General features: G+C 39.7%; 1 protein-coding gene across 1 annotated transcript in view; it reads right to left on the reverse strand.

The window, feature by feature from the left end:
* The window catches only part of ZNF827 (zinc finger protein 827), a 105,157-nt gene that overhangs the window by 20,378 nt on the left and 64,971 nt on the right, over nt 1-19,808 (reverse strand). The window contains exons 6-8 of the mRNA XM_013951834.2: nt 17,579-17,827; nt 16,750-16,807; nt 12,021-12,124 (exon numbers count right to left, since the gene is read on the reverse strand). Coding sequence (XP_013807288.2) covers nt 12,021-12,124; nt 16,750-16,807; nt 17,579-17,827 — 411 coding nt within the window. The remainder of the gene's footprint in view (nt 1-12,020; nt 12,125-16,749; nt 16,808-17,578; nt 17,828-19,808) is intronic.

A 19,808-nucleotide genomic window follows, 5' to 3' on the forward strand; every position in this document is an offset into this window, starting at 1 on the left:
AAACCACTCAGAGACTCTGATACACATTTAGGACCATTATGGTGTATATATAAATTTTACTTTTTTTTCCCCTTTTGTTTTTGTCAATATGCCAATTTCTACTTGCAACTCCACCTGAAATGGCAGCTTTCCTTTCACACAGTGAAGGTGATAATACATTTAGGGCACTGTGCAGAGGCTAACACTAGTAATCTTCATCCAGAATTCAGATACAAATACAAACAAATTGGCCCTTAGATTACATTTTTCTTTTCAGCCCTCTGCATCCTTTCCAGTGGAAGGGAAGCTGTCGCACTAGGGAAACTGTAAGCTAGTGGCTGGAAACATCAGTTGGGGAAGGCAAAATAAAGGCCCAAATGCAGACTGGGTCCCTCACCCTGAGCTATCTGAATTAACACAAAAGATTCAAAACAAGATAAAAGTAACTGCGAACGTTCAGCAAGAGCCACCTTTCCAGATTTCAGCAAGCTGCCCCAGGAGAGGTACCACCCTTCCCAGGGAGTAGTTGCTGCTGCACAAGAAAATGTTCCTTGTGCTTTTATTCTGGATTCCCCAAGCGAAGAGCATGAGAGTCTGCAGTCTCTGTGAAACCCAAAACTCGCTCTTTGAAGAGATACCTCCCTTTCCGTGTGCTTGCTTGCTCTCAAATACACACATCCGTCTGCAGACCAGCCTCTTCCTCCTCCTGCCCTACTCTGCCGCCTGCCTTCTGCCCAGGCTGCATTTGCAGGGCACCAGGGTAATCAGCTTGACGACCGCCCCAAAGGGAGTTGACTGAAACCCCCAGGAATAACTAAGGCAAATTTTTATGATGATTGAACTCATGCTCTAGAAGAAAAATGACTTCTCCACTTTGCTTAGATTATGTTTAAACAATTGTCTTTTTCCTTTCAGTTGTCCCAGTGGCCTGATGAATTCTGTATTTAATTTACTTTTAGGCAGACAAATACTGTAGAAGACAACCTTGTACAAGATAGAAGATAGGTGAGGACTGGAGAGTCCCAAGGTAACTCTAAAAAGAAATGTCAGAAATGATGTGTTCCAATTCCTATTGCAAAGCCAGAAAAGTAATTTAAAAACCTTTCTATTTCATGTTGAGCCTGTATTTGGATAAGTTTCATATTCAGGAAACTGTATGACTCAATGCTGATGTTCACTTTTACAAAATATTCTGATATTAACAAAGACAAAAGAGGATATGAGACTATATATGGGTTTGAATAAAATGCATGGTCTAAAACATAGCATGAGGATTTATAAACCAAAAGCCTTGTCTACCAAACCTCTTTCAAAAGGTTATTTACTCATCATTTCAGCTTTGCTGCTGAATTTATACCACAGAATTAGAGCTGGAAGGGACCTCAGGAGGCCATCTTGTCTTTTCCTTGCCCAAAGGCACACCACCACGCACCAAACGTTCCTGTCAGTCCTGACAAGTGCTTGTCTAACCTATTTTTAAAAAATCCTCCAGTGACAGAGATTCCACAGCCTCCCCTGACAGTTGTCCCAGCACATAACTACCCCACAGCTTACTTGGTGTTGAACTTAAATCTCCTCTGCTGTTATTTAAACACGCTATTCCTTGCTCTGCTCACATGAACATAGATTTATTCTTTTTCTTTCATAGCTGTCACTTTTACATACTTGAATACCATTATCATGTCTCCCCTCTTTTCCTCTCCAGACTAAATAAACACAATTCCTTCAGCCTTTACTCACAGCTTATGTTTTCTAAACCTCTGACCACCGCGGTCCTCCACATTGTTCTTGGATTACAGAGCCCAAAATCGGATTCAGGCTCCAGCTGCAGAGCAGACAAATTACCATATGTGCCTTACAGACACCATTCCTGGCATCTCAGCCGGATGTCTGCCCTTTTTGCAACATGAATATTGTCAGCTCCACGTACAGTCTCTGACCCAGACTAATGCAGATCCTTCCCTTAAGTCACACTGCCTGGGCACTCATCCCTCCCCTTTTTCTGTAGCACTCATCACTCCCCCAAGTACTGAATTTTGTCCTCACTGAATTGAGTACTGTTTTCCAGATGGTTTCTTCAATTCACCAAGACAAGACTGAAATCTAATTCTGTCCTCTGAAGTGCTTGCGGCACCTCCAAGCATGGTGTCACCAGGGCATTTAATAAGCACGCTTTCTATTCCATCACTCACAACATTAAAGAAAAGGCTGAATAATATAAGAGTGAGCACAGACCCTTGCAGAGCCTGACCTGGTCCCTGTAGTTTGACAGCTACACTCTCCCACCTATTTACAGTTTCACCTCCTCAAGGTTCCCCTGCTTACTGTGAGCATGTTGTGGGAGGCAGTACCAAAAGCTTCACTGAACTTAAGCAGTTGAGTTTCTTTAAGGACCTGCCAATAACTATCTTTACACTTCTTTCTCTACAAATCTCCAAGTTTGTTACAGTTGTCCTTCCTGAAGCCCAATGCCTCTATTTTGGTGTTTTCTCTTCCTCCTTTCCTAAAAATCATGTTCTATCACTTCACGGCCATTCTTAGCCAAGTTGCCTTCCATTTCCTGCATCAAAACACAGGTGCCAAGAACTTTCTGGACAGCCTTGTGCTGTGCTGGGTTCTCTTCCCAGCAGAGGACAAGGTAGGTCAGCTCCCACATAAACTCATACTGCGCTTTGGATTAGCGTAGCTGCTCAGAAAGCACTTCACAAATTTGACATCCGCTTGGGTTATGTATTTAAAAGTATTGATAGCTACAATTCTTTTCATTTTTTTAAAAAGTCATTTGCTGCGGAATAACTGTTAGAGATTCAGAAACAACACCCAAAATGGGTAAGAGGTGCCAAAATTTGAAAGAATAAAAAAGCGAGTGCTAAGTTTTATTCTTCATGTGGGATGAAACAGTTACCTTTGGCTGTGTTGCCTTGGAGTTGATGTTGGTGATATTTCTTAACAGCCTCTGGTTTGCTGGGCTTAATGACTGGGGTGTAGTAAGAATTTATTCTGAATGGAACCAGGTGGTGTTTTTTCTTGTTTATTCTGAGTGGAATGACCTTGTTCTTGTGTTCTTTACCATGAGAATGATCTCGCTTTAGCAGGAGTAAACATAAAAGGGAAATGAAATGAAATGAAAATAAGTATTTTTGCCTGTATGAGAATACTGTGCAGTATAAGAGTGAAAAAGTTGCCCTATGTGAAGACAGCCCATAATAAAACAAGGATCACAAAGTTTCAGATAAAAGTCAGCCACTGGACATGGACCTGAACGTAATTCTTTCTGTTTTTCTATTTTAATTTACATCTTTCATCTTGAAGGTCCTGTAAACTATTTCCAAAATAATTAGTGCGGTGACCTCACAGGGAAAAGTAGCCACCACTGTGCGCTCTTAAGAATTCATGCAGAGTCCTGCTCTTTAGCATGTGCTTTTTTGAGAGGGGACTGGCCAGTTCACCAGGAGTTTCCTGTATCCCTCAGAAGGATCTGATCACGTTCCCCTTATTTTCTGCTGGAATGGCCAATAAATAATGATGGTTGAGAAAAACCAAAGCATGTACACAAATTGTGCATGCTACACACTTCACTTGTCCTATTTTAGCCAAAGAAGGCACCGTGCATGTCTGAGAAAGTGGTGATTTGATGATTTGAAATGGTCTGTCCTGCACAGTAATACTTTCTGTTTTGAAAGGTTTCGTCTGCTGAGACCTTGGTAGTTATGAAGACTGTGGTGGCTGCTCAGGAGATAGTCGCTATTACCATATCACAGACCAGCAATACACATGGACTAAATGCAAACCTGTTTGTCAGCAGGCTCAAAAAAAGTTGCAATGGAAATGAAGTGCAGTAATCATTTGCAGCCAGGTTGGTTACGATCCCATTAAACGCACCAGGAATCTGCAACTCTCTGCTCAGTGACTGTAGCAGAAGCTGGTTGTCAAGGCAGCTGGGTGCACTGCACACAAAGGCTGCACTCAGACAGATGATTGTGGCAATCTGAAGACAGGATGCAATAGATAAAGTGTGCTAGAGCTAGAACCACTGCAACATAGTTCAGCACTGAATTGTGTTGAACAAATCCTGTCAAATCTGTCTCTCTTTGGAGAACTACATCAAGCACAGACCAGTTCTACAGCAGTCCAACTATCTTGCTTTCCTAGAGCCACCTTCTACAAGTTGTAATGAGTTATCTGTCTCTTGCTATCAGACTTCAGAGAGCAACTGTGATGGCTGATAATCCTTAGCCTCCTTAAGGATGCAAAGACAGAGAGCACACATCAGATAATGTGTAACCCAAAATAAATCCTTTATGTGTGAAGAATCAAAGTAAAACGTATACTGGAGATCAGGAACTAGAATCAGTTACTCAAATCGATCTGCCACTCTGTCACGAGTAATTTCCCACCACCTATGAGGCTGTCACATGAGCTGGATATGTCAAAGTGATCCTTCCAGAATTTTTCCTCACGTACCTGCATAGATTTGAAAACAAATTAAAAAAAAGTACCTGGCTGAACCTCTAGCTACACCCAAGAGCAGTACAGGAAGAGGAATAAAATTAATAGCTTGCTTTTGAGGACCAACAGAACCAGACTTTGTAAGGTTTAGCGAGTACCTAACATCATGTTCTGCAGGCAGCGATGAAAGCAGTGTAGTACCTACCCCCAACACCACTTTCAGCTAGCACATTTCACAAAAAGCCAGAGGCAGAAATGAACAACAGGACCAAATGCCTGATGGACCATGCCCTGCATGGTGAATTAAGTGGCACTCTACACTTTTGCAGTTGGCCAGAGAAGCCAAGAGGGCTCAGGCACTCTCATCATCAAGCAACTGAAGGGGTTATCTATCTAATGCCCTGGGCGGGCACAGCTCTTAACTCAGACCAAAACTGAAAACCAATGAAATGACCATAAGCACCAATAATGGGGCAAAGTAGGGGAAAACGCACTATGTAACTCAATTCATGCACAAGTGCACTCCCCTTGCAACTATATTGGCAATAAAAATTGCTGATCCAGCACAGAGACAGAAACTGCTGTCAGGATCTTGAAATACTTCTTTTAGACTTTCAAAAGAGTCTGAAGTCCAGCAAAGGGCCATGAAAATGATGAAGGGACTGGAGCATCTGCCATACGAGAGGCTAAGAGAGCTGGGACTGTTCAGCCTGGAGAAGAGAAGACTCATCTTATCAATGTGCATAAATGTCTGCTGGGAGGGTGGTGGGGGTTAGGGGAGTAAAGAAGAAGCCAGTCTCTTCTTCACTGGTACTTACAGACAGGACAAGAGGCAACAGGCACAAACCGCAATACAGGAGATTCCATTTAAACATAAGAAAAAAGGTCGGATTTTTTGTTGGTTTTTTTTACTCTGAGGGTGGTCAAACACTAGAACAGGTTGCCCAGAGAGGCTGTAGAGTCTCCATCCTTGGAGATGCTCAAAACCCAACTGGACACGGCCCAGTGCAGCCTGCTCTCGCAGCCTCTGCTCTGAGCAGGGAGGTTGGACTAGACAATCTCCAGAGGTCCCTGTCAACCTCAGCGATTCTGTGATTCTGTGAAAAATAACAGCAACTTGGGTTCACATCTTCTGCTGTTGCAAAAGCATTAGAAAACTAATTGCTTGTAATTGTGCTCTTAACCTCCAGTTTTTCTTTAAAAATTCTAGCATTTAGGACTGTAAAGAAAGTCTTCATAAAGTGAACAGAGGATTACCCATAATGCGAAGTTTTAGGCTTTTTGGCAGATGTAAGCAAACAACAACCGTAGGAAGGTGTGAATTGTTCTAATTAACTCCATGGGAAGCTAACCGGGAAGCTATACAATGGCAATTTAAATGTCAACATTTCATTGTTGATCACTTCAGCAGAAATCCTTAGGGCTTGCACGTTTCACAATTCCCTAAGGACCAGCACATTTTCCAGGGTTACAGAAGTGCCAACAGTCCCCTACATAGAAATCAAAATCTCAGGGTTTCCCTTCGTTTCTACAATGCAGTTACAGTTGCTCTCAGGGACAATATAAGGTAAGTTAGAAATAGACAGTCTGGCAGCAGGCTGAAAGAGACTAAGGAGGAAAGCAGTTGCTGGCAATATGTGGAGAAATGGAAACTATAGCCAGACATACTCTAACTTCATATTCAATTTATTAAAATCCTTACTTTCTTAACTAACCTAACGATGACCCAGAATTCAGAGCTAGCCATGGTGGATTGTTGCAGGAGCTCAGTTTGCTGGAGAGCACAGGAGGTCGGAATCACAGTGGGGATACGGCCAGAAATACTATATATAAATAAGCATGTCTGGGGGTCAGACCAAAAGAGCTTTTGCTAGCTACTTTCTAGATGCTTTACAATACATGTGCAAACTACAGAATCAAGAGATGTATTAACCTTAAGGTGTCTTTAAAAAGGGATTAGAAAGGAAGAAACATGCAAAGTGAAGTACTTGCTTTTAAAGAACATGGTACCAATGCAACATGAACAGCTTCATTATTCATGACATTCAAGTTAAAACACTAAACCATAAGATGTTTTTCAATGACAGTCACAGAAGAATGTAACAAGATAAGTGTGGTCACAGCCATATCAATCTCACATAAATGCTGAAATTTCACATGGCTGAAAGATAGGTCCTTGCCTTCACCCTGCTCTCATCCCAACATTCCCACCAACTTTTAGAAAAGAGATTAGTTCATTAGTTCCCCTGATCCGGCCTACAGTGTGGCCACACAAGTGTTAGTACCGCTATGTTGGAGAGCATGCAAATATATGGTCGGGGAATGAGCAGATTTGCTCCTTTTAATATAACAAAGTTACTGTGGAACTACTGCTTTAGAGAAGAGATGGACAAGAAGGGTGCCAGTATGAACAGTAATCAGGAAAAACATGTACATCTAATGAATAGTCCTTTAGCTACAAAGAGGCTCTGATGCATCTTCCAAAAAGGAACTTGGGGACAGAATAAAATGTTTTTTGGATTTATTTCATTTAAATAAACACCATGGGAAAATATAGCTGTGGCACCAATGGACAGAATTCAGAGTCAGGGATATTCATGGATTACAAGTCCCAACAAACTACATCCTCCAATTCCAAAAGTCTGTTTTAGCCATTTGAAATTCATTTACTACAATCAACATTACAGTTTTGCAGTAAGTATTAAATTTTCCACAAAAAGAAGAATGTTTTGAAAAATTGCTAGAATTTTCCTCTGTAGATGAGTCAAAATAACTGAGATTGTTTCGAAATTTGACACTCCGTCAATGTCAATGACGGAAAATGCAAGGTACTTGCTTAATAGGGGAGAAAGTAATGAAATATTATTATACTACAGACAAATACGCTTGGAGAAAATATAAGCCCAAAAACTGTGGTTGGAGTCTTCACCAATATTAGTGAACTGACTGAACAGAAATAGTGAAAACCACTCATCTGAATTTCAAGAAGGCAGGTATGATTTACAGAATGAGTCAGTGAGATAGTTCTCCACAGAACTATTAAAACACATTAAAGATTGGCTAAGGGTCAGGAAAGCCAGCACAACATCAAGTTTTTAGTTTATCTAGAGATCTGGACTGAATTGTATAGTCTGGCATACAGCTAAACTCTATTCTGTCAAAAGAAAACAGTCTTATAAGACAGGATAAAAAAATGCCCTTCTCCAGCAACTGTTTGAACTGAAAATTTTCATTTCTTCTCCCTTTTTGTCTTTCACTAGGCAAAACAAAAATGGTCATTTTTCTATTCTTAAAGGAAAAAGCTGAAACTACTGAATTGTTTCATGGTCAATTTAAAAATCAAGATATAATATCACGGAATAATGTAAGAATGAAGTTTCATCTCTGATTTTACTCTTCTCATTTCCAATTAAGAGTGGTTGACTTACTATTAATGTGAAATAAAAATTAGATTCTCAGAAAGGTCCCAATGAATCACCACGCACAAAATGAAAACTATCCTAATGAATCAATGCAATACAGAAAAAAAAAGTTGTTTTCTTAAAATGCATGGATATGACTTTGATGCTGTGGTAATTTCTGTGAAAACTGTGTTTTATTGACATGATCAATAATTCCTATGAGTAAAGTTTTTTTCATTCTCAAAACATGTGGACATCAATACTATTTTACTTTATTTTCTGGGCAAAAATGAGCTTATTTGGAAAGCAATTGTAACCCAGAAATGTCTATATAACCACAATTAACTTTGCATGTTTATTAATGTACAAAATGTTTTTAAAAAGGTAGGGGAGTAGTTTCCCTAATCTATCCAATATTTTTGAACTACCTACTATAAAAAATTACTATTTCCCCTCCTCAGAATATTAAGAATTCACCACAGATTACGAGGGAGTTACCGTCACTTTTGCTGGCCTGCTGAGTCCTGCTCTGACAGCTGTTGGAGATTTCAATTTCATTTCCTAGGTTACCAGACTTAAAAGCTGCTGCATGATAATCGCTTCTCCTGCTTGTGATACTGCTGCTGATTAGTATTACTTTACCTTAATTTCAGGCCAAATTCATTGCTATGTCATTATTTATTTCATTTTTTCTCCTGTAAATGCCTTGATCAGTGCATTGCTCTCACATATATTTTAACAGGTCTTTCCTGTTTCATATTCCTTGGGGACCTTACATACTTAGTGCCCTACAAAGAGTGCTCTTCCTCTTTAATTTCTGATCTTGTAACTTATAAATTGGCTAGCAAGAGAAGACAAGTGGTTTGCACTGAGAAGAGAACCACTAGGCTGAAGGGCTGTTAGTAAACGAAGCCTCAAGGACTGAACTTTGAACCAATCATACTTAAAAGTTCTCTCTAACAGCTTCAACACAAAAAGACAGCATTGCATTAATGAAAGAAGTATCATCGATATACAGAAAGTTCAGAGTATCAAAGAAATAATCTTGAGAGCTAAAGTAACAAGTGAAACAATACAAATTACATGATTGAATATCTAGGAAATAGTAACAAGAATTTTTGTTGTGTACTGCAGAATCATCAGCTGAAATTGAAAAGGAGAAGAAAAAACGTGTTACTGGTTGATTAGTGGATGAATTGCGAGTCATTAGTGTGTTGTGCTTTCAAAGACTGTGGTGAACCAGGAGAGGCATTGCTATTACACATATGGGAGATTTCTGAACAAATCATTGGTAATACCCTCTCTAGATAGCACATATAGTTCTGAGTACTCACAGAAATTAATTTCCCTAAACAGAGGCAGAGAAAGGCTATGATGTTGATAAGGAAATGGAGAGCCTATCATATCATACTAAAAGAGTTTGGCTGGTTTATCTTGCCAAAATGAAGACAGGGTTAAGGGGATATAAGACAGCACATCAGATCATGAATATCACAAAGGAGAAGAATTATCAAAGCTGAAGGACACCATCGGTAAAAGAACAAAAGTAAACCTTGCTATGAATAAATTCAGGCTTAAAATAAGGGAGTGGTCCCAGCCCTTCAAAAGGGCGAGCTTCTGAAACAGAGTCCTCATACAAGTAGTAAGGATAGATTTAAGATGGACCTTAATAAATTAATGAATGAGATTACATAACATAGTTACCTATTATAGAAAAGGATTGAACTTGACACATGAGATATTTTACTGTCCTATGGTCCTGTCACTTTTCCCAATTCCCCTCCAGCTAGGGTGCCAAGAAGTCTGCAGACAGAAAGCTGGCAGAAGTCTCGGGAGACAACTGCCCATGCTGGCGCTTCCTCGGAAAGAAGCAGTATATACATGGGGTTCCACCATGGCCACCCAGATGAAGTAGCAGCGAAAGCTCCCTCATACCACTCTGCCCAACTGAGCCATGCCTGGTCCCAGAGAGCCAGTGCAGAGCAGCAGCTCAGACCCCACGTTTGTTCAGCAGCCACCACTGGCTGTGACAGTGACACAGAGGGGCATTTTCAGATATGGGCTGGGTGCTGCTTACTGAACACTCCTGGCCATTAGCAGTTAATCTTCTGACCTGAAGATGACATTGGACCGTGAATTTCCCATCACTTTGCAAGTTGTTGATTTCTACTTCTTCCTATCCTGTTTCAGGGATGGAATAACCCAAAATAAATCTCAAGTGAAGGCATCCCATTTACCTGTGGGATACCACATACACATTTCCATAACATATTCTTTACATCCTGTTGGCCTGTACAGTCATTTGTCACCATTCCTTTACCCTACTCCCTGCAGGGATAAAGGTTTATCTGACCTATCCACACCGCTACCTAGATTAATACTTCTTGCAAGGCTGAAACTAGCAGGAAACATACCTGTGAGTATTCTATTCTATTCTACTGTTCTTTTAAATAAATATAACGTGTAATTGATTAAAAATTTAAATCACATCCCTGATGCTCCTGTGAAGTTGCACTTCAGGTCCAAGAACGTACTATGAAGCTGAGAAAAATCAAAATCTTTTGAATGATGTGAACTATATGGTTGTTCCAAAAATAAAAATGAAGCAGAAACTGGCAGTTTTGATTTTCACCATACATATTGCTCTTATGTATGGTAGTCTTAAAATCACAGAGCAATAAGCATACACAGTATGCACAGTACACAATACACAGACCTATCCAGGTAATACCTACATTCCATAAGGTAGAATATGGGACAGCACAAACATGCAAAATCCAGTTCCTAAGTAGCCCTTCTAACACTCCAGGCTATCCTAACCAATTAAATATTTTACATCTTTTACACAAAAGATTAAACGTTACCAGGAACAGTATGCGGTTTCAGTGGCCTCATTTAAAATGAAGTCTCATGGAGAATTAGAAATCTTACACATTCATCTCGGTAGGATGCATGAGAATTGCTGCTAGAGGCCATGTCCTCGGAGGTATTGAGCACTGCCTGAGGAATCCATGAGTTCTTGTCTTTCATCTGGGCATATGAATATTCCATGTTACGCCAAGGTCAAAAGGACTGAAGTGATAACCTGGCTTACATTTTAATACTTAAATGTACCACACATGATCTGGTTCTCTTAGTCCTGGCTTACAAAACCTGCTACTTCCCTGAGAAAGCATGGTAGAGGCTAGCTTGAAGACCTCTGTCATTAGCTATGAATTTTCTTCTTTCCTGCCATGCATATTTACCCCTAGACAACATTTAGCTCTTAACCTCATCTGCCACTTCACAAGCTGTCAAATGACTATTCAAGCATTAAAAAAATGAAGGGTCTGTTAAGCTGTAAATTAAATGACAGTCTGTAGCTGAAAATTAGCAGTAACATGCCTAAAACTTTATTGATTGCTAAGAAAAGGTGAATAACCCCCACTATTGCTGGCAGTGTAATTATTGACCTTTAGAACTCAAGAGCTATTAATTTAAGAACAGATAGCAGTGAATTAGCAAACAACAGTTACTTTGCAACAGGGCAGTAAAGGCGTGTATGAAGTTTTTGCATGTGTTCACTACCATCTTGAAAGGTATTGTTATATGCCTGTATTTTCTGTTTTATTGCAGAATATAATCCAAGCTACATCTGGACATATAATACCTGTCAACTAGTTCAGAAGATCAGTGTGAATGTCCCCACAGATACTGAAGCCTTTTAGTGTGTTTTAAGAAGAATCTTTTCAAAAAGGTTCCTAAATTACTACTGTTGAGGGCAGGAGAATTGTATTGCACAGCTCAGCCATTCTGATCATCTATATTGCGAGAGATGGAGAGATAGAAATGACCAATAGCAGAAGAATAGCAGACAGTAATCAGACATCAGTAGAGTTCCTTTAAATATGTGACACACACAAAAAAAGCTCTGTTAATATTGCTGAGCTTTATCTGTTACAGACTCTTTGTTTCAATGTACATTTAAGAGAAATAGTAATACAAAGATATTAAAACAAATGCTTCAGCAATTATAAAAAACCCTTTTTTGTTGTTCTTAGCAGTAAGTACTGATTGTGATGGAGAGATTGTTTCCTTTTGACAAAGCAGACTGCAGCTTAAGAACATTGGTAAGGCAGTGCAGTTTACAGTAAGAAAGAAAAAAAAAAAAGCTAAACTAACTGGAAGTAACGAAAGAAAAAAGTATCTGACCTGGTGCAGATGTCCTTCCATGAAGAGCTGTTTCATTAGGCAGCAGATCTTTTGAGTTGGAAGTGAATGGTGATTGTCTAAATGTGTCCTCAGAAAAGAAAGGGCTATGGGGAAAATAAGATGTCTTTTTGTAAACAAAATAGCAGTCAACATAAGAAATAAGTATGACTTTTGACCCTAATATCTTAATATTATAACAAATATCATAATGTTAAAAGCCTGTATAATTTACAGAATTCATGCTGAAAGATATGCAGACTGTGAGGGAAAGTGTGGTGAAGAGGCATGCTTTGCTACAACTGCATCTCAGAATGAAGACCGAGGTCTTCCCAAAACATTTTTAGTTACAGCATTTCAACATCTCAAATTGGCAGTATCACATCACAATATGGATTGTGAAAATTAATGTTTCAAGAATTTGTATTCTACTTTCATATCTGGGGAGGGCAATGTGGACAGGTGGAAAATATTTTATTACATATTTTAGGCTATTTAAAAATCTGATGAATTATGTTCAAAACAAAACTGCAAATATTAGGTTAAGATGCTTAATGGATCTCCTTTGACATGACATTCCACATATGAAATTAACTCCCTTAATTCTCTTTTCAAAGCAGGAAACAATTCATATAAGCTAACTGAATGGTGACTTCTCAAAGAGTATTAAGTATAAAAATAATTTTGAACTCATCTCTACTGCAATCTGAAAAGTATAAGGTGTTTTGGTTTTAATTCACAGGCAATAAAAGTCAGTTTCAATACTGAACAGGCATTTCTGTTCTGTTTTGTGCTCAACTAAAAATCATAACAGAAACAAGGCTCCCTTGTCTACAGTACAAACAACAGTAAGAGGTACATCAAAACAAAAAACAGAAAAGGACAGTTTTTTCTTGGAAGGCTGTTTTCCAAGGTAGTGTATTTGATCTACATACAAAGTACGAATTTCTTCTGAGTAAAATGAAGACTACATTTAAATCTGATCTCTACTGTATTGAGAATCCATAACAAGCTGGTGTATAATAGGTGCTTTAAAGGTGTAGGACAGGAGGCCAGCTCATTTCTGCAGCCTGCACTTATTCAGTAATAAAATCCAGGAACCTCTACAGGGTAAGGGACATAGCATCAGGTTTTATGAAGTGTTGCACAGTGGGGAATCCAGACGCAGCATGCATGTGCCAACAGCACTAACCAAAGTAACCTTACTGGTCCAGATACACCAGGTGTCAATCTAAACAATGACACACACATAAATTTTCCCTCCTAAAGTCTTTCTGCAGAGAGAGAGCAATGCATTCTCCACTGATTTCCTGGTGTTCACAGTCAGATCTCTTTTGCCATTGTGAAGCTTGTCGATAATTGCAGTTAACCTGATCTAACAACACTTTTGGTAATCACGTTACTTACTCTCCCATTAGTTTTGGGGCATTATTCATTTCATGCTGTTTCATATGGGACATTTAATGGGATATTTTGATATTTCTACAAAAGTTTGAACATAACCACAAACACGCAGTCAACATTAAATTGTGCTGGAGGTAAGGCAAGAAGCTGCCTGAAACCTGAACAGTTCAGTGTATGCAGACAGCTGAACAATGTGCAATTCTCACAAAAACAAATGATTAATCAGGCTAATGCAAACAGCTCCAATCCACATGTACAAAACTTAACTTTTTCCAAGACTCCCACTCCCACTCAGGGGTAATATAATATAAAACAGACTAATACTGTATAAAAATATGGCATCATTTACTGCAACATTCCTCTCACTGGTTTAATAATGATCCGAAAAAAAAACACCACCAAAAAAAATTTATTACTGCTGTAACTCTTCAGAATCTTGTAATCTGCTCAGGTTTCCACGTTGGCCTGCCTGTTTGTGTCTTAGATTCAGTCACTGCGACACTGCTCACTGTTGATTCTGAGCAAAATGGATGATATAGAGCTCATCTATTTCAGGCTAGGCCATATATCATGAGCAGGCTGCTGCTGAAGACTGCATCGTGTTGGGGTCTCAAGGATTTCCCTCTCTGCCATCAGCCTCTGCTGAATTCCAGAGCCGTGCTCAGATACCTCTTTCCTGCCCTTCTAGAGAAGGGCAGTGAATCTCCTCAGTGTCAACCCTATTACTGCTTTTGATTTCAACAGATATGCACTCCAATTCCCAATGCAAAATACGGAGGGAGGAGCTCCCGCTTCACAGTAAGAAACTAATAAATTGTTCTCAATCACTGTGCAAAGTGCCTTCTGAAGAGGATTAAGTTTTAGGATTTTTCTTTCTGGTTGTAACTTTCCAGTTTTATGGCTACACAATTTTCTGGTTCCTAGATGAAAGAAATTCATCCTGGCATCTCATGCTGGCATGCTCACTTCCAGATCATTTGCTTCTCCACTTTCCATCTTCAAATCACAGATGGCAGGCTTTACCATCGCACTCAGCCATTGAACTGCGAGGAATCCTTGCCAGTTTTGGCTCCTTGAACAAAGTCATGTCTGCAAAGTCCAGGAACACTCACAGGAGGAATAGCAACAGATAGGTGAGAGTTAAAACTGTTAATATGGAATAAGAGAGCAAAAAGTAATTCTATACCCCTATCTTACTGGGTTTTGCTGATTTAAGATTCTCACCAATGACAGTTAAATCCCTCCACTCCCCAATTACTCACAGGTGGACCACACTGACTTCACCTTGGTTCTCTGCAGCTTTCAGCAAGCCTCACGTAACAATCACAATTCAAATGTCTTCCTGTCATTACTCCAGATGTAGGTTGGTTAGCCAAATTAACTACACATTTTCTTAATGCAGCGTTAATGCCTCTATCTTCCTTTGCTGCTTCATCACATTCTATTTTTGAGAAGGTGTCATACACTCACCATCAAGTAAAGACTTCCAGCTGTTTTTTTTTTTTTTTTGGGGGTTTGGTTTGTTTTTTTGCCAAGTCTTTTGAGTCAATCTGTTTGAACTTGCAGAATTTAGCAGATTGACTGACTTCCCATTAGGGAGCTCTGGCTCTTCTCATTCATGTCTTCTTCTGTTGATAGGTAAGACAAGAAAAGCACCCGGAAAAACTGAATCAGGCACTCAGCTTTTCATACCCTGGTGGGCAGCAGCCGTTATCAGGACTTCTCAGTAAAATTCAGCGTAAATTTGACAACAACCAGCTCTGCTACCCTCACACAAGTTGGCAGCCAGAAGAAGGCACAGTTATCTTTGAACTGTCCTCAGCCTTTCTAGTCTGAATTACCTCCGGTAGATAATCTCTGGGGGTTTGCACAGTGGTCCTGCTAGTGACATCATGAGACACTGAAATTTATTTTCACCTGACTGACAGTATTCAACACTCCCTCCCCACAATGCATGCTGGATGGTGAATGCGTAGTTGGACAAGACGTGCATTTATCTCTGCATGTGACTCTCAGGTTTATGCTTTGTAAGGAGTCACAAGAAGGCTATACAGTCTGCACATCCCATGAAATTCCAAACTAGCAAATATGGAAAGCATTTACAGTAGCCAGAAGTTAAAAGCTTAATTTAATTCTCTTTCAGTTTGTAAAATCAAAAGGTCTCTATCGTACATTTACTGAGCTAGTCAGTTTATTAAAAACAAATTTATCACAGTTACCATGAATGAATGGGATGGATCCAGGAATTTAAGAGCAGCCTGTTTTAGAGTTATTTTTTTCTGCAATTGAAACGTTTTTGAAGTTCTGTCTAGACAAAGTCATCTTAATTAGCAGGCACTGTACACTCCAAGAGCTCCTGTAGAGGGGCTGCAGAGGCACAGGAGGTCTTAGTCCATCTCTGAAGGAACTCTTCACTTTGGCATGCTCAGTCTCCAACCCATTCACACTGACCAGGGAACCTTCAGGTAGGAAATAAATGTGCCCTTGCCCCCAGGGCTAGGTGAGAGCTGAAGAGGGTATCAAAGATTTAAGTTTTGGACTTAGCACCCAATTCCTGTTTACTCCTCACCATGGGTACCTAAGTCTTTGCCGACTCTCGCTGCCGCTCGTTACATAAGATGATCTTTGAATTTTCTCACAGAGACACCTCACTTTGCTGCTCAATTATATTTAAACAACTTGTGGTCTTGTCCCCAGTCAAAATACTGTAAAGTGCATGTTTTTTTAAGAGCATGTGCTATATGTGCTCTAATTGAACCACATTTTAAATTCCCCTACAATTTCACTTATTTTGTTAATGTGACTGTAATCTTGACCAAATATTTCATTAGCATTGTCTCTTACAGTCTGACTTTTTAAAATTCATCTCTGGAAGACACTGAGATGATAAAAATACTCAACTGAAATTTTATTCAAGAAATCCAAGTCTGACAGAAGACTGAATCATAACACCTCTTCTTACAGTGGTCCATGTCTTAAAATCCAGTTGTCAGCCTGTTCTTCCCTCAAGCACTGCATGTACTATGCAGTTTCTTTCAAGGTTCATTTTTTGCAGAAAAAATAGAAAAAACAATTCTTAACATGAAGCATGCATACTTGATCAGTGGAGAACGGTAATTTTGGGAAGAAGGCCTTTTGTCTCATGGACTCCAAACCATCAGATCCATAGACGTAATTTTTCAGGCATAGGTTACATTACTGCATGAAAATATCTTACAATTGTAATATCAGGTCACATTTGCAGGAAATACACGTCTGAGTTCACAAGGCAACATTAACCAATGCCATTTGCACTACAGCTCTGCAAATAACAATGGACTGTACTTACCTGGTTGTAGTTCTGATGGTGTTATCCTTATTGTGATTGTGCTCTTTGCTCACCTTTTCTGCAGAGGAACATATTTTTTGGTGATTAGCATGTGTGTATATATATAGATAGAGATATGTATATACATACACACACGCATACACATATATAAATAAATAAATCCTATTTTCTGTATTGGGTTTTATTCAGTAGAACTATTTTAATGCTCTTTCATTACAGAGTATAATCCAGAATAATTTAGGGCAAATGGTTACAACATGATTAGAAAAGGAGCGTGATTTTATTTAAGCTGTAACTTCCACCAAAATTATCCTGCTTCATATTTCAGCGTTAGTGCTCCATGCAGAGTTTGCAATACAAACATTTGTTAAACACAGTGCTGAAATCATCGCCTGAATGTAACAGCTGAGGTTCACCTTCTTTGTAGAGAAAAATGGACAGAACAGCCACAGGAACTCTGTGCGCTGTGACCACTGGCCGCTTATGCCAGCAACTGCCATCTATAGACCCCCTATACTCTGAGGCCTCGATCAATCAGCTGTCACAAATTATTTAATTAGCTTTCAAAAATACAGGAGTTGAACTCTGGCTTTTCCAATTCAGTTCAAATATTATGAACCTGACCTGACTGTCACAGTGCTCTAAAGCATATGTTAAGTGTGGGGAACATTTGGCAAGGCTTTTGCATTTCAAGTGTGAGGGTAGAAGGCCTCTAACTCCTATTATTTTTCAGTCTTAGCAGTCTCACACCTTCATAGTTCTTTAATGGTTATACACAATCTCTTTCTGTTCTTTGAATTCTGCTATCAACTATTTCCACTGCTTTTACCTGATAACTGGAAGAGCAGCTCGGATGCCATCTTCACCGATATATCCTGGTTGAATAGATTTCTTTCTGGGAGCACACGACCTTCTGGTGCCTTCTGTATGTGTTCACTAATCTCTCGCCCTAATAAAGTGCTGTAGCCAACATTTTGGCTGGGTTGGCTAGGTGACACTGAAGCCCGTGAATCATGAATGTCAACTTCCATTGGTTCTTCTTTTATCTTTACCATCTGGGTTTCTTTGTAACTCTCAGCTGCAAATGCATATTAGAAAAAAACACAATTATTTAATTGGGTTACAAATTTTCAGAGCACTCAAAGCAGGAATCAGAATTATGAAGTTGTAATTTGTATACAGCATCAAAGCAAATGGAAGGGAAAGCAAGCAGCTGACTGCTACAGTACTCTTCTGGGGGTTATAAATAGAAGGAATAGCTTGAAAATAATTTTTCAAACTAGAGAGCAGAAAACAGTCACATATTTGTAAATATGAGAGTTGTATCATTTCCTGTGAACACTGGGTAATTATATCCCAGTTAGTGAAGCTTTGCTTTGTTTATTAAATGAAGTTACAACTACACACCAGCTCTCAAAAGATGAGCACTGAAGGCGCATTACAAACTCTAAATTACTCCTTATCAGCTGTTGAGATGGGAATTCAGAAGTACCAGCACAGATAGTTAGAAGTACTGGTATGAGGGTAGGGGTGGAGGAAGAAACCCAATCGGTTCCTGTTTGTTCTCTTTGTCTTTTCCAGAAAATTCCAAACAACTATTTGAAGAACCAGTTTGTCATACCAGCATATGCTTTCAAGATGAGAGCAGTATTTTGGGGCTTCTGCTTTTCTAAAGCCCAATTTCCTAACTGCCATAGATGTTCTCGCGTACACTACAAGACCCAATAACCTTAACAACCATTTTCCACAAGACCATCATCCTTCCCTCTCTGCCTTCCTCTCCAATGCCTTAGGTCTAGAAAATAAACTGGTAGTCTAGAAACCAATTTGCAGTTCACTGTCCACACTTGCGATTCCTCAGGTGCTGCTGAACACTCTGGTTTGGCTGCAGGAAAGCAACCATTTTTCTTCAAAGTAAAAGCTCTGACACCTCAAAAGCAAGGCTCCAAGGTAATTTGCCAGTGCTTTTTGACTCAGACTTTCTGCTGCAAATACCGAAGTTCAAAACCTATGTAATTTGTTCTCAGTTTAGTTTCAGAGACAGATGATGATTTTTTTTTAATGATCCGCTTTCAGCAGGCTCCTGAAAGGACAAACTGATGCCACGGCAGAACGGCCCAGCCGGGTTCTGCCGCTGCTGGCTGTGCGCTGACCAGACACTTAAGAAGCAGGCCCCCTAAGAAGACAGCAATATGCCTGGGTACTCAAGGAAATAAATAAATACATGAAATAAATAAATACAGTTATGTACCAGAAGGACCATCCAGGCAAGAAATCATTCTGATAAAAAACATACATGGGATTTATTGTTTTTGCCTAAACCTGGATACTTAGTTCTGCTACTAACCAAGATACTCAAAACCTTAAGAAAAATCTGCTTCTGTTTGCTTATGCTTAACGCATGCCCTGAAGAGTCCACCTGTAGCCTTGATAGCCTCCACAGCTGGAGTCAAGGGAAAGCACGAGTTTAAACTGCTTAGATTTCATGAGCCTAAGAAAGAAAAGACCAACCTAGCACCCAGGAAAAGAGGCCATGGTACAGCCCCCAGAAAACCAGGCAAGTGCAGAGCTTAACAGCTGAGTGGATTAGGACCCAAGAGAGCAGTCTGGCCCTTGTCTGGCTTGGGGCGGGGGGGGGGGGGGGGGGACATAATCAGACCTGTGACCGTGGGCTAGCATGTTAATTGCCGCAGACAGGGGCTGGCCATCCTGGTAGCATCACGTCACTGATCGGATCCACTCTGCACAACGAGTTTCCTCACACAGAGGTTTCCTCGTCATCTGCCTAATTTACTACTTAGAAGGATCAGTTATTAAAAATAAATAAATGAATACCTGTTTGTAAGAAAAAGCCTCAACTCAAACAGTATCTTCTATTAACTTTGGGTCAGACAGAAGAGGTAAAAATCCACTAACTTTACTTGATGATGAATCCGATGCTGTCCCTCCTGTTTTTCCCTTCCCCTCTAACTCACATAAAAATGTGTCACCCTCACAGATTTTATTCCAAGTATGAATGTTTCAAACCCCATCAGTATTTAGTTACCAATATTGGTATG

This window comes from Apteryx mantelli, chromosome 5, assembly GCF_036417845.1.
Source record: "Apteryx mantelli isolate bAptMan1 chromosome 5, bAptMan1.hap1, whole genome shotgun sequence".
Taxonomy (NCBI): Eukaryota; Metazoa; Chordata; class Aves; order Apterygiformes; family Apterygidae; genus Apteryx; species Apteryx mantelli.